The following is a 16,194-nucleotide window of genomic DNA, read 5'->3' on the forward strand; positions in this document are numbered from 1 at the left end:
CAGCGCAAGAGAAACATAGAGGCAATGTTTGTCCTTGCTTAAGGTGAAATAATACATCAAACTAAAAGAGTTTAGCTGTAAAATCGATTTATTTTTGCTTGCATAAATTACCTGCCCATGGTGCATCTGTGGCCCTTGTGGGGGTTTTTGTTTTGTCAAAGCTGGAACAGAACAACAGGTGTTCACCTAAACCACATTTTAATGCAAAGAACTATGTTAACCTTTGATGCCAAAGTATAAAAGCAGTCAGACAGGATGTTTTTGAATGTGTTTAATGCTTTCCTTTTGGATTGATATACCATAAAGGTACTTGAAGACAAATTGAAGTCAAGACTTCAGTTGGACTAAACATGGAAATTTCCAGATCACTAAAATAAACTCTTTAGCAAGTGTTTCTATGAACCACTAGAATTGATTAGACTGAAGGTTGGGAAGGTCAGAGAGCAGTGTCAGGTTAAACTAAAGGTGTCTGAGAGATTACAGATAGGAGATGTGAATGAAAAGTAATAATCAAATTGGACCTTTTTCTGCATCTGTTATGTTGCTTTCATTTTATTTTACTTTTTTTTTTAGACTTTTTTAGACGTCATTTTGTACAGACAAATGTAAACAAAAAGGAATTTCGTTAAGTACAGCTTTAATTTCTTAAAGTGCAGCCTTGATAAGTTAAGCAGCAGTGATAAAAAAACATTGTCTTTTTATGTCTTTAACATCCTGTTCACTAAAAAAAAACAAAAAAAAAAAACAAAAAAACATGATATTATGTGCATTAAAATCTATTATTTCTTGAAGATATGTGGAGTCCCAGATGTTTGGTGGTAGTGGGGATTCCTCCAGGGACCAGTTCTGAGCTCTTTCCTGTTAGCTGTGGTGATGGAGAGGTGCACAGATGAAGCTAAACAGAAGACAAGACACCATGAATTAAAAGTAAGATGTTCACAGATTACAACGGGATCTTGGAGGAATGAATATATGCTTCAGAGAGAACAGGAACATTGATAAAAGTAAGAAAACAAAGAGATTGTTCCTCTTACCTAAATGGACAGCTGAATGAGCGCCATCGTCTGGACTCATATTTTTACCTGCTAAAAAGCACTAAACCAAATTTAAACCTCTTCCTTTGACAAAGTCCATAAAAAGTAACCTTGCATAAAGACAACCTGCATAAAGAAATACTGATGGCATGAACTAATGGTGATAGTCTGTTTTATTCTGCTAGCTGGGTAAAGTACCCAAAATCTGACTCAATTGAGAAAAGCATTGCTTTAACTTTTTTTTTTTTTACTGAAAGGTAGAAAGTAGTAATCCAAATTACTAAAGTAAGAGTCAAATAGTACTTGGTAAAATGGCTACTCAATCACTGAGTAATTGGCATCTGATTTAATATTCAAAATGATACAAAAGGACAGAGTTATGTTTAAATTCTGATTATTAAACCATACAATGAAGAAAATCAATAAACAATCAATACCTATTCAATACCTAAATTAATTTGGGCAGAAGAATTTTTTTTTTCAAATGAATCTTTTAAACATGTAATTACAGACCGATCCAAACAGTAGTTTATGCATGCACACTGTATAAGATAAAGAACTTTCGGCCACAATACTGTTTACTGTATATTCATCTGATCAAATGACTCTTGGCGGATAAACTACTTGAAAATTTTACTCAAGTAAGAGTAGTGACACTCTCGCAGGAGTATTACCTACAGTTGTCCCATTAAATAAAATGTTCAATTCAGTTTATTTCTATAGCACCAATTCACAACACACGTCATCTCAAGGCACTTTACAGTTCAACCAGATCATACAGTCAAATTGATTTCTAGTTTTCTATCTAAGGAAAACCAGTTGATTGCATTGACTCATTGACTGAAAGGCAATCCCCCACACCAAGAATGCTTGTAGTGACAGTGGAGAGAAAAAAAAGTCCCTTTTAACAGGAAGAAACCTCCAGCAGAACCTGGAGTTTATATCATAGTGGTTATTCAAATAACACAAAACTGAAAAAAAATAGCAATAAGTTATCACAATTTTTTCACTGATTACTAATAACTAAACATTTAATTTGGCAAAATAAATATTGATTTTGAACAGTGGGCAGGTGCTGAAATCTTATTGAAAGTTTCCTAATTATTACAGAAAACACATGATTTCAGTGACTGCCTCAAAGTGTTGCTCGAATGTCGTTATAATTTTATGTTATATTTAACTATGGTTAAGGGCTCAGGCTTGTTTACTTATATATATATATATATATATATACATATATATATGTATATACATATATATATGTATGTATATATATATATATATATATATACATACATATATATATATATATATATATATATATATATATATATATATATATGTATGTATATATATATATATATATATATATATATATGTATGTATATATATATATATATATATATATGTATGTATATATATATATATATATACATACATATATATATATATATATATATATATGTATGTATATATATATATATATATATATATGTATATATACACATATATGTATATATATATACACATATATATATATACACATATATGTATGTATATATATATATGTATGTATATATATATATATATATATATGTATGTATATATATATATATATATATATATATATATATATATATATATATATATATATATATATATGTGTGTGTATTGTTGGGATCCTCAGGCTTGCCCACCAGAGGGCGCCGAGGATCCTCTTCTGTTCTGTGTTTCTTTCCTTTAGGACTGGAGTTACTGCTGGGATCTGGAGATTACCCTCTGTCTCCAGCAGAGTGCGCCGTGGGTCTCCTAGGGCTGGAGTCTTCCTGCACACCTGTTGTTAATCCTCTCATCAGGAGACCTCTCCTTTATAAGCCCCTGCCAGACCTTGCTTCCACGCCGTAGTGTTGATCTTAGTTGGTTAGCTTCCAGAGCCTCTGTTTCAGATTGAATCTTAGTTGTCTCTAGCGTGAGATCTGATTCTAATCTCTCCTTTATCTGTGCCTCACTGGAAACCTGTCTCTGGTCTGAAGCTCAGGAAGAGCTGCCTCACTGGAAACCTGTCTCTGGTCTGAAGCTCAGGAAGAGCTGCCTCACTGGAAACCAGTCTCTGGTCTGAAGCTCAAGAGGAGCTGCATCACAGGAAACCAGTCTCTGGTCTGAAGCTCAAGAGGAGCTGCATCACAGGAAACCAGTCTCTGGTCTGAAGCCCTAGGAGAGCTTAACCTGCTAATCTGCCCTGGTGAGCCAACCTGAAGGTTCCTATGTGGAATCACCCTGAAGAATCCTATGTGGATATTCCCTGTTGTTCTCTGCAATGAGCTGGAAGCTCAGATCAAGGTCTGCTATGCTAAGCCTGAAGCTAGACGCTTAGCTTCCCATGAACTCTGCTAACCAACAGTCTCCAGTCCCAGTCAAGACTTTAGTGAACCAGCCCTGAACCTGTTCCAGATCATATTCTTTATCGTGCGCTTGTGAACCATAATAAACTCTGTTGAACTTTTACCCCGTTTCCGTGTGTGTTCTGCATTTTGGGCTTAACTCAAAGAACCCATCATGACATAAAGTAAACAATGTCATGATTTCCATTTATTTTATATTTATTTTTGTCAATTTCAATGTATTTTACTGGCAGCTGATTGTCTTTAATGACAGGTTATCTAAACTTTTCAGAAAAAGTACAGTAAAGCACTGCAAACACTGCTAATCCAAAAAGTAAAATATTTTCTAAAATTTACTAAGCAAATGCTGGGTAAGTGTAACAAGTTACTATCCACCCGTGGCTTTAAAAACTGTTTTTGAAGTTGAATATAGAAAGACAGAATGTGTTGTCTTTAATTGTTTGCTGCTTTTATGAAATTACAAATGATGTTTCAAGGAATTTGTAATGAATGTGCAGTAAATCAGTCCAGCTTTGACCAGCCTATTTATTTTGCTTTCCCTCCTGTCTTAACTTATCGTCGGTCTAACTGCTCAAAGGCATTGAAATACTTCCTTTGTGTTATCGTAAATTAGTATAGCATGTATTACCATCTGTTAGGATGTGTGGATAGAAGGATGTATGGATGGATGTTTGATTTGTGCAATGGAAAACCTATATGACTGATGTGCATCTATAATTTATTTAGTGTGAGAGTTGCACCCCCTTAGCCATGCCACCCTGGGCAGTGTGCCATATTGCCCATGTACAAATCTGCCAGAGGGAACAAACAAGTGGGAATGAGAGGAAAAGACGAACAGGTAAAGATCTGAGAAGTATAGGATGGAATGTGGATGAGTTTGTTTACCAGTAGTCAGCATGAGCCTAGCAGGAGAGAGACCAAGAAGAGAGGACAAATAAGATGGAGTAGATTGAGATGAGTGTGCAGAGGAGATTAAGAGGGTGAAAGGTGAGTTTGAGGTATTTGTTGGGACAAGAAAAATGGACAAGAGTAGGATCAGTATGTTAGAGAGACACTACATGTTTGTTCAAAGCAAAAGATCAATATACAAGGCTGACATGATTTTTAGATGCGGGGAAGATCTTATTTCACCCAATCCCTTAATCCTCCAGTAGTAAATAACTCAGGTCATCTTTAACACTGATTGTCTTATGTTTACATTTGTTGGATATCCAAATTCATTTTCAAACTATGAGTAACTCAAAAAGGAAACTTTAGTCTTAAATAAATTACATTTTGTTGTAATAACCAACATACCACTGTTTTTATATAAAAGTTTGATGACAAGATACTGAAGGCTGAAAATGACACGTTTTGCTGATATAATGCAACACAAGACCCACTAAAATAGTGTCAACTTTAGCATACAGAAAAGATAAAACACAAAAAAGAAGAAAAAAAATCACTGTTAACATAAAATATACACAAACATAGCAGGGAGATAAACACACCAGCAGTTACAGTGCTCTACAGCCAAGTTGATCAGATTTCCATCTTCTAAAAAAGAGGTTGTTAAACAGGTCAGCAGGAAACATGGAGACACTCGCCTGGCATATCTCCTAGAGCTGCACAACAAACAGGCTGATCCTGTGACTCTGAGCCTCCCTGTCAGCCCCCTGAGGGATAGAGAGGTGGCTCAAAGCGCCTAAAAATCTGTAGGCAGATCAGCTCCTCTGTAAGATTGACTCTGATAGGTCTTGGCAGCACAACAAAACTTCGTCCCTCTCTGTCCAAGCTTAGATGAATCATGCTGACACCAAGGATCTCAAGTGCCACCATTAGATTCACAAGCTTTGGCAAATGAGCTGTCAGGCCAGCATAGTGGAGCTGAGATATCAGTTTCAGCTGCATGAAAACATTTTTAGTACTTTTCCATCTTACATTACTATGTTTGAGTGACCACTTATTAAACTTATATACATTAGACTTTTTTTCTTCAAGAGAACAGTAAAACGCACATGCAGAATGCAGTAGACAATGAATTAAACTCATTATGCAAAAATGTTGATACAGTTTTCTGCAGATATTAGATGAGAACTAGATTTATCACTTCCAAACTCATAAAGGTAATAAAATGTTGAAGAGTAAAGGAAGTGAAGAATGAGAAGAGATCATCACCCAGACAGGATTTGATTCAATTCAAAAATACTTTATTGATCCCAAAGGAAAATTAAATTTAACTACTAAGAGTTTCTTTTCCTAAGGAGTTGATAAAGATGTTAAACAGATAAACACTTTGTTTTGTTTACTTTACAAAAATCAGATACTTAAGACTTCATAGATGTCAAATCTTTCAAAAACGTAAAACATTTGAAAGTGAGGTTAGCTCACATTAGAGAGGGGGAATAAAAGTTGACCTAATATGGCAAAACATGCTAATATACAGAATCAAATAGTTCCATTTTATACATATACTCTTTGTTCCTCAAGTTCATTACATTTGCCAGTTTAGATGAAAGTATTAAGTTGCTGGTGAAGATTCTCAGCCATCCAGGTCATAGTCATTCCAAAATTGTTAAAAAACGATCCACTGGACTTTGTTTACAAGTTTGAAAATGTTTTGCTTCCCATCCAGGAAGCTTTTTCAATAAAAAATTTCAAAATTAGCATAGAGTTCAAAGCTTTATATAGTAGCACAAAAACTTGTTTTGCCGGAGAAGACATGCAAATGGAACCTTTAGGAATGGGGTGTCGTTTTGGGTTCCTTGTTGGCCTGCAATACCTGATACTGGTCTATGCCTCTGAAAGGGAGGTCGTTAGTATTAAGTTAGATTTCCTTTTTCTTATACAAAGAATATAAGTCTTAACAGAAAGGATGCTTAACCTAAAATGCAGACAGGAGACACTGAAAAAACTTTTTTCTAGCCAGGGCAAAGATATACAATAAGACCTAACTTATTACATTTCACTTTATTATAAATCTTTTAAATCAAGTAGAAAAAACATCCAAATGGAACCAAGGAAAGTTTTTAGCATAGAGAAGCAAACACCAGTTATCCTACAAGGAACAAACTCTGCACATGACAAACGGCTGGCTGATATTTATGGCATATATATAACCATTTTTTGCTAAGGATATCGGCCGATACCTGCACGCTTCGACTGATTCATTAGTGCATTCAGCAGCCAAGCTCTAAGATCACATGAAGTGCCTGCATTGCTGCTCCGTTTGTTTGCTATCCATCGTTAATGTTTTGTTTGATTTGTTAATGTTTACTTTGTTCAAATTAAGACTTGTGAATAGGTTGTCTAATCATTTCTTATCATTGTCATTTTTATCATGTAAATCAAGAAGATGAAACCAATATCAGCCTAAAGACTCACCCTCAAAAATCAGCAGCACATACCAGGGATCGGTTGGACTGATATTGAATAAATTGGTATCATTGTTAAAGAAGAGTGTATCAGTCGATTTCTAATTTAAACTCACTTATTCATGTTACCATAGTTATTGGTTGAAGTATGAAATTATAGATTAAAAACACTTCAGCTTAACAAAGGAAAACATAAAAACATCACCCTGCACTTGCAAAACAACATAAAAAAACATAAAACTCACTTGCTTTAATGATAGGCTTATTCATTTTCTATATTATTTTTAGAGATTAATATAAATCAGAGGATTGGCCTAATTTACCTCTCTAAAAATGTTTGTAAAATAAAAATAAAAAGATCAGAGAAAAGCAAAATCGATCAAACTGCAGACAGAAAAATCTTTAGTTACCCTCGCCAAGCCAAGCTTTGCTGCTAAAAGTACAGAAAAAAGTCAAAAATATTACAAAGCAGGAAGATGCAGGGAAACAGTGTGACTTAGCTGTTCCTCCAACCATAAGAGAAAGATGTTAAATGAGAAGGCTAATATAACACTTTTAATATTCAACTTAAAATGTGAAACTGGAGCCAAGAAGATTAACCTTAAGGCTCAACTTAACATAGGAAGATAAACTGATAACTTATTAGCCTAAAGTGTCAAACATTGAAAAACACAGTTCCCATTCATTTCTAATCGTTTCCATCACTAGGGGAGTGTTGGTCTAGTGATTAGAGCAGTGCGCTTGTGCTCTGAGAAGATTGCAAGTATCGGGTTTGATCCCCACAGCCTCCACTCTGGGTTCCTGAGCAAGACCCTTCACCCCACACTGCTCCCCGGGGGCCGCACAATGGCATCCCACTGCTCCCCAAGGGGATGGGTTAAATGCAGAGGTACATTTTGACCCATTGATGTTAGATCAATAAAGTTAAACTATTATTAAAAATACAGAAAAAAATCTAATTAACCAAACATTGTTAAACAGAGAACTTTTCATTCCAGCCACTGATTCCAACAATTATCAGATAAGGTATATGAAAAATAACTTACCTACACAAAGTCTTTAATTCAGAAATTCAAAAGATAATTTAAATCTTTACAATATGAGGGTAGACATCACATCTGAAAATAAAGGATAGCAACTTTACAAAGAGCAAAAAAAGAAAAGAAATCTTATCAGAGCGAATTAAGCCAACAGCCTGGCTTGGACAAAACTTTTATAACCCACGTTTTATCTTACTATTTGTTTATTTATCCAGTATTTTAATATAATATATAACTCAATATATTTTGATCACATTTACATTTTGATGCTAAAGGGAAACTCTCTCAAATTAGAAGGCAGACAAAAAGGCACAGTGATCGGGCAAGACATAAAGCTTAGTCATTACAGCAAGGAGGCAAGAAATCTTCAAGCATTTTTTCCTTTTTGGTCTCATATGTAGAAATTTATACATTTCAGAAATGTGAACTAAAACATGAGAGCCTAGCCAGGTAACAGCTGGCTCATCTTGACATAGAGACAGAAATAGTTAGCCTAACACCTTTGAAGTTGGTTATAATGGAAAAACATCACTTTACAATGAACATTTTATTTTAAATAAAGGTTTAACACTGCATGTTTATTTTAAGTTTACATCATACGTTTGATGGAATCTGCTGCCTCAGACATTCACACAATAAATACACAGTTGTGCTGCTGACCCACATTAATGCAGCGGGGCAATGGGATCAGAGGCTGCTGTGTGCCTCGAGATGACAGTGCTGCTTACATCACATCATGTGAGCTTTTCATTAACTGCAATAACAGTGTCAGTCTGTTCAGGGGCTTGTGCATCAGTTACATCACTGCTTTATTGGTGAGGTTTTACACAGGGGCCAAACTATAGGACCAGGGTAGCCCTTCTTCAGCCTAAAATGCTTTTACTAAAGGATGGTTTGAAAATAAGTCACCCCAAAAATGAACCAATTTCTGCCTCTAAAACACCATTTTGTACAAGTAGACTGCCTTAGAAAAACAGCATCCATTACCTATTAACTTGGCAATATGCATTTTGTAGAAAGTTTGAGTGTTTCTGCAAGTTGAACGTTAATAAAAAAAAAAAAAACATGCAAACCTGGAACCAAATTTAACTGCAAAACAATCTAACCTGGCCACACTTTCTCTTGCATAGAAAAATGCTTCAACTTCAAGTGTTTTGAACCCAAAATTTTTTTTTTATACACAGAACTAAACGTTGAATCTGTAAAATTAACAGTGAATCATCTAAACAAAACCGTTAGAGTTAAATCTGCATCAAAAATGGCCTTTTCTTAGGCAGCACATTTGAAATTTCATACTACCCTTGACCCACTAACACCAATGTATCAATAAAAATGTATAGTTTAAGAAAAGCATTTTAGAAAAATATTAGGATTTTATACCAAAAATTGTTCACCTTGTCATTTATGGAAAATAGGGCTGGGCGATATGGAAAAAATACTATATCACGATATGGATTATTTTATATCACGATAACGATATATATCACGATATACCACAACTGATGTTGCATTTTATGTTTTCATAGTCCGTCAGATGGACAGGGTTGAAAAAAATCTTTCATCGCCTATTTTTTACCCATCATCTTGTTTCCTAATATGAGAATCCCAACCCCAAACCAAGAACACCAGTTATGCAATTTGCGGCCATGACAGTGAACAGTATAGAATCTTGGCTATTGCGCTGCAGTAATTAATCATTTAATATTCATTTGTTATTGACATTTTATAAAATTCCAAGGCCAGTTTTTTCTCTTGTCTTTCACTTACCTTGTTTTCCACTAGGAGGCGCCTCGCCTATTTAAGAAGAAATGTGTCTGCACTGGTAATACATTAATTAAAATGCCCACATGTTCTACTGGATAGGAGTGTCAGTGTAGTTAAAAATGTGATCCATCATACGACCTGTACCACAATTATGGGTGTTTCAGTTGTTCTCTTTATTTTTCAGCAGTCACAAGAGAAACGTGCTGCACAGTTTAAAAACATGGAACACAACAGTACTATACAACAAACTATAACAAACAGTACACACTAATACACACAGTATGATTTACTCTAAAGGGGAAAAAGTGAAGGCTACAGCACCTTTGTGTGTAAACACAACACTCACAGGTGCAGTAGCCTTCACTTTTCCCCCCTTCAGAATAAATTATATCAGTGAGGTCCAGTAATGGATGCGTATGCTGTAAAAGCACACAGTTCATTGGTGTAAGCATATTAGTAAAACCAATAATAGTAAAACTAGCGAACGTACAAAAGTGCATAGCAATGTCAGGCTCATACCTTGGGCGAGCATCACTCCGGTGTGGTCCTCAGGAAAGTACACGGTCTGTAGACACCGAGCGCGGAGGGTCCAGTCCGTGATAAGGATGGTGAGACTCATATAAGGCTGTGTTGCTCTACTCATCCACATGTCCGTAGTCAACGCATAATGCGTCGCACCACTGCGTACCTCTCTCTCCACTTCAGCCCGACAACTAGCATATAAGCCAGGCAGCTCCGCTTTAACGGTAAAATCTTCTTGGGTGTCCATCATTAATTTTTTTTCAAGCCAGAAAGAAATTTCACGGGCTCTCTCCATCAGTAATGTCGCAAACGTATGGTGCAAAGCCGCGTGACGTAAAGCGGTGTAGTGTCGCAAAACCACGTTCTCTACACATTATCTTTTTATTCTCTTTTTTTTTTCGTTATATACACTTAGAGTTTGCATAGCAAAAACGCAAAATGTTATATTAACAGATTATATTAAAATGTATATTAGCAGTAATAATAATAAAGAAGTTTATCACGATAGAAAAAATAGAGGAGAAAGGTCACGATAGACATGTTTCTCTCGTCCTCACGATATATATCGCCATATCGCCCAGCTCTAATGGAAAATATGACGAAGCTCAATTTAACAAGGTCAAACTTGGTGCAAAGTCCAATTATTGTCTTGTATTTTAATTTTAATGTCTGTCAAAGAGTATATTAGACACTCATTAAGCTAGCCGATCAAAAACAAAATTTAGTTTTTTTCTTTTGAAAATAAATGGAAAATGTTTTTTGGAAGTCCACAAAAAAAAAAAAGCCACATGAACACCAGGTTAACCAAACGTTTAATGGTATATAAAGGCTCTTGCTTTGAAAAGGTGAATCTCTCAGTATAAAAATAAAAATGTATTAAAACATTTACACAGAACAGTCTGATGCTGTGATCAAAGTGCAGAACATACATTTCTATTCCAGTTCAAGCGGTCTATGACAAGTTCAAACCTGAACTCTCAGCTCCGTCGGCTCTGCCTGGTCATTTTGAGTCAAGGAGCAACAAGAATGCCCTAAACAGCGTTTTAATGTCTCATTTACAAATGTAATATTTCAGGTTAGAATCAGGCAGAATTACCATCGTTCTATAGACTCGTGAGCAGAGTAAAGGACTTTAGATCGAAGATTTAAGCTCAATGTGCAAGAAATATTAATTTAAGCCTTTAAAAACACACTACAGAGCAAAGCAAGCAAAACATACATGTATGGATGCAAGCCTAACGGGTCATAAGCGCAGAGTTTAAAGCGAGAAAACTGCTATAGAGCATGAAAAGAACACACTTGCTTCTTAACCCCAAACTTATGCTTGCATTGCATTCTTTTAAGACAAAAAAAATATCCCACCATGTTACTGTAGCTTACATTTATTGCATCTGAAAACCCAGATGCATCTACAAAGTGGCTAGTGCCTTGAACAGAACAGTATGATCCTTGCAAACATGTTTGTGCGAACACTTTTACATTCATTTGGACAGGCAAGTTTTAAAACTGTGCATGAGCAAAGAACTGCTCCAAGAAAAAAAAAAGAAAAAGAAAAAAAACTTTTCCGGACTCTGAAACCAGAGTCAGAAAATGTCTGGCTTGTTTTGAGTTTAAAATCTTATTACATCCCAAGCTGACTGGCTGAAAGTTGGGAGCGACAAACTGCTGAACAAAAAGAGTTCAAGTGCATTTCCCTTTTCCTCACTTCCAACATAGTTCAACACCCCTCTATCACGGTGCCAGCCGAGGAAGAGTACAGTTTTTTCTTCACCAGTCGGAAGCCTGGACTCAGTTTAAGGACGTGCCTGAAGGTTGGGCCAAAGCAAGAACCCATAAAGAGAAAGTCCCGCAGGCTGGGCCACACCGAACCATCCTGCTTGAACACTAGAGTCAGCTCGAATGTGGGCACTACAGAGGCGTCATAGGCAATGCGCTCCAGCTGTTTGCAGCCCTTCTCCAGCTCCAGGTAGATGTACAGGATGCAGCCTCTCAGGCCACAGGGCTCAGAGGACGCCAGCCAAAGGACCTCACGAGCTATCTTCCTAGTCAGCGTCTCTGGGACCAGCACAGAGGAGCAGTGCAATGTCGTTTTTTTGGCTCGGGACAGGCAGTTTTCAAACATCTTAGCCAACTGATGGCAGCTTCTGTCCTCTGTGACATCAGCAGACACTTGGGGCTCAGCCATGCAGCGATCCCAGAAATCCAGCTCTGCAAAACCCAAATATTGTAAAAATTAAATCATATTTAATGCATCACAGTTAGCCAGTTAAAACATATGCATGCAGCTGTGTAACATAACATTGCATGCTGCATCTCAAAGATGTGTCAAATAAATAAAAAAGGCATAGAATAATCAAGAAAACAGATTACAGAAATGTTCACTTGAAGCATCAGCTGCAGCTTGTTTTGCAGAAAGGGGATGACTTCATCCCCCCTCCTCCACTGCTGCATCCATGCACCACACAGAGACAAACAAGCAGTTGGAAATAATCAACCCCTTCTCCAGCAATAAGCACACAGAGACCCCCCCCCTGCAGGTTTACCTTTCTCGATGCACACGTGGTCGTAGCGCCTTTCAACCAGCTCCGAAATACACTCACCGTTTTTTGCCTTTAATTTACTGGTAGCGACCATTGTGACAGTTTTCATTCATCCAGTGGTGTTAATAAACCTACAAAAATGTAAAAATATTTCAATTAGCCGCTTTATAAAGAGGTAAAACGTTTCAAACTGACGAAATTATTACATTAAAACGTATTACTGCTTTGACAAAATTAGTAGTAATAATAAACTACTCACCTTAGACACGTATAGTGCGAAAAATAAGTTAAGTTTCATAAATAATCACACCCCACGCTCTCTTTCATTCAGCATACGTACCCTCCCATTCAAACACGTTAAACCAGCACCGGTTCGCAGTCTTATTTATACCTTCATCAAGTCAGCTGCTCAGAGGGTTTAACCAATCACGACGCGGCTTACAAATCCAATCCTAAATCATTCCTGATTGGCTAAAAACATCATCTCCCAAGCGCCATCAGAAACTGGCAGAGTAACGATGACTTAAAGATAACTTAGAAATTATGAGGGCAAATGTTATTAAGTATTTATTATTTGTGGTTAAGTTAAACAGTTCGGAAATTATTATTATAATTATTTTATTTTATTTTTTTTCTGGGGGTGTCTTGTTTCCTGTTTTAGTCCTTATTAGTTGGTGGCGGTAATGCACCTTTAACTACATGTAGTTTGCTAACCGCTATAAAACCTCAGAAGAAGAAGAAGAAGACTTTTCGACTTTTAACAGCACTTTATTTACACAATTCAAACATATAAACAATTGACATAAAACAAGTGTCAGTTAAAATCATTACAAAGTTCTCCATCATCTGACACAGTACATGAAATGTTTTTAAAACCTTATGAAAGAAAAAGAAGAAGAAATCGTAGACAAACTCTACAAAACAAAACATATTGTTGCTATGTGTTGCTTTGTATTATAATACTGTTTATTTACAGTTTTTTCATTTTTTTTTTTTTATTATTCTTTTTAATAATTTTGCGCAGCTTTCAGTCAGTTGCGCATGATAGTGACAGATTCTCACCCCTTCCCAGAGGTTGGGGAGATAATTCCCAAAGTTATACTCAAGTAAAAGCAGCACAACTACTTTCTCATATTTTTACTCAAGTAAAAATAAAAAGTATTAATCTAAATAATGACTGAAATAAAAGTTAATTTTGGTGAAAAGGTGATTAAGTAACTGATCATAACATCTAATTTAATGTTTCAAAGATTATGTGAATTTACAAACTACATACAGTTATCTGCATTTTTTTAATCAGATAAAAAAAATAAATGTAAATAACATTTAGTAATTAGACAACTATTTTGGGTGGAAGAAATTGTTAGAAAAAAAATTCTAACAACTTTTGCTATAAAATCTGAATTCATTACTGATAGTATTGTATACACTCACCGGCCACTTTATTAGGTACATCTGTCCAACTGCTCGTTAACACTTAATTTCTAAGCAGCCAATCACATGGCGGCAACTCAGTGCATTTAGGCATGTAGACATGGTCAAGACAATCTCCTGCAGTTCAAACCGAGCACCAGCATGGGGAAGAAAGGTGATTCGAGTGACTTTAACGATGCATGATTGTTGATGCCAGAAGGGCTGGTCTGAGTATTTCAGAAACTGCTGATCTACTGGGATTTTCACGCACAACCATCTCTAGGGTTTACAGAGAATGGTCCGAAAAAGAAAAAACATCCAGTGAGCGGCAGTTCTGTGGGCGGAAATGCCTTGTTGATGCTAGAGGTCAGAGGAGCAACAGTGACTCAAATAACCACCCGTTACAACCAAGGTGGGCAGAAGAGCATCTCAGAACGCACAGTACGTCGAACTTTGAGGCAGATGGGCTACAGCAGCAGAAGACCACACCGGGTGCCACTCCTTTCAGCTAAGAACAGGAAACTGAGGCTACAATTTGCACAAGCTCATCGAAATTGGACAATAGAAGATTGGAAAAACGTTGCCTGGTCTGATGAGTCTCGATTTCTGCTGCGACATTCGGATGGTAGGGTCAGAATTTGGCGTCTACAACATGAAAGCATGGATCCATCCTGCCTTGTATCAACGGTTCAGGCTGGTGGTGGTGGTGTCATGGTGTGGGGAATATTTTCTTGGCACTCTTTGGGCCCCTTGGTACCAATTGAGCATCGTTGCAACACCACAGCCTACCTGAGTATTGTTGCTGACCATGTCCATCCCTTTATGACCACAATGTACCCAACTTCTGATGGCTACTTTCAGCAGGATAATGCGCCATGTCATAAAGCTGGAATCATCTCAGACTGGTTTCTTGAACATGACAATGAGTTCACTGTACTTAAATGGCCTCCACAGTCACCAGATCTCAATCCAATAGAGCATCTTTGGGATGTGGTGGAACGGGAGATTTGCATCATGGATGTGCAGCCGACAAATCTGCGGCAACTGTGTGATGCCATCATGTCAATATGGACTAAACTCCCTGAGGAATGCTTCCAGCACCTTGTTGAATGTATGCCACGAAGAATTGAGGCAGTTCTGAAGGCAAAAGGGGGTCCAACCCGTTACTAGCATGGGGTACCTAATAAAGTGGCCGGTGAGTGTATATAGGTTAGAAAAGGGTTACATAACTTATATTTTCCCTCTTGACCTTCAAATGACAAGACAGGATCAGCAAATAGAAAATAACATTAAAATAAAGAAACTGGAGCCAAAAAAAGGTCTCAGACATTAACTGAAGGTGTGTTTCTCTCATGCATATTTGTATAAAATAGGCCAGACATTTTACACAAATAAGAGTAGCAATAGCTCATCATATATCTGCTCAAGTAAAAATAAAATGCAGGAAAACCACTCCTGAGAGTGAATAAAAAAAAAAAAAAATGTACATAAATAAATTTAATGGAGTAAATGTAACCAGTTATCACTTCTGCTTCTTCCACCAAATTTCAAATTGCAAGGCAAGTTTATTTGCATAGCACAATTCAATACAAGGACAATTTTATTAAACAGTAAAATAGAAGAGATGTAAAAGCAGAGTAAAAGGTAAATTAAGATTGAAACATGATAATGAAACAGTTGGAACACAAATAGTTTTTAAATGACACTTATCTATTCATTTCACAATTTTAAATTTATATTATTGATCTAATGGTGCATATCACCATTTAATGGTATGCTTGATATTTTAATCACATATAAGATAAATAAATAAATGTGACATCTACTTATTTTATTGTACATTTAAGTATTTTATGATATATTTTGGCCCTTCATATACCTGGGGGAGACCAAAACAATGAATGGAAAACCCCAATTGGTATTTGTGCCCCCCTGCTGGTAGGACCAGACCCCTAATTTTGGGAGTCCTGATGTAGATGAAACTATGTTGGCAGGCAGAGAGGAACATCTGGATCTACATGAATGATATTCTGTTCATGTGTTGTTTCTTCGTCTCCAAATACACTATAATGTCCCTACAGAAAGGGGGTTAATGTTTGTTGTAAATACATTTTTTTCTTTTGCAC

At 36.4% G+C, this 16,194-nt stretch overlaps 1 protein-coding gene across 1 annotated transcript; it reads right to left on the reverse strand.

Annotated features, from left to right (window-relative positions):
• Window positions 1-10,910: 10,910 nt before the first annotated feature.
• LOC119776405 (DNA damage-inducible transcript 4-like protein) lies at window positions 10,911-13,034 on the reverse strand. Its single transcript, XM_038274798.1, has 3 exons — window positions 12,915-13,034; window positions 12,659-12,786; window positions 10,911-12,323 (listed from the first exon to the last, which is right to left on the reverse strand). Exons 2-3 carry the CDS (start codon window positions 12,762-12,764, stop codon window positions 11,833-11,835), a joined length of 597 nt encoding a protein of 198 aa, XP_038130726.1. The 5' UTR covers window positions 12,765-12,786; window positions 12,915-13,034; the 3' UTR covers window positions 10,911-11,832.
• Between the last annotated feature and the right edge of the window lie 3,160 nt (window positions 13,035-16,194).

The sequence above is a fragment of the Cyprinodon tularosa genome, unplaced genomic scaffold (assembly GCF_016077235.1).
Source record: "Cyprinodon tularosa strain WSP-4 unplaced genomic scaffold, ASM1607723v1 ctg93, whole genome shotgun sequence".
NCBI lineage: Eukaryota > Metazoa > Chordata > Actinopteri > Cyprinodontiformes > Cyprinodontidae > Cyprinodon > Cyprinodon tularosa.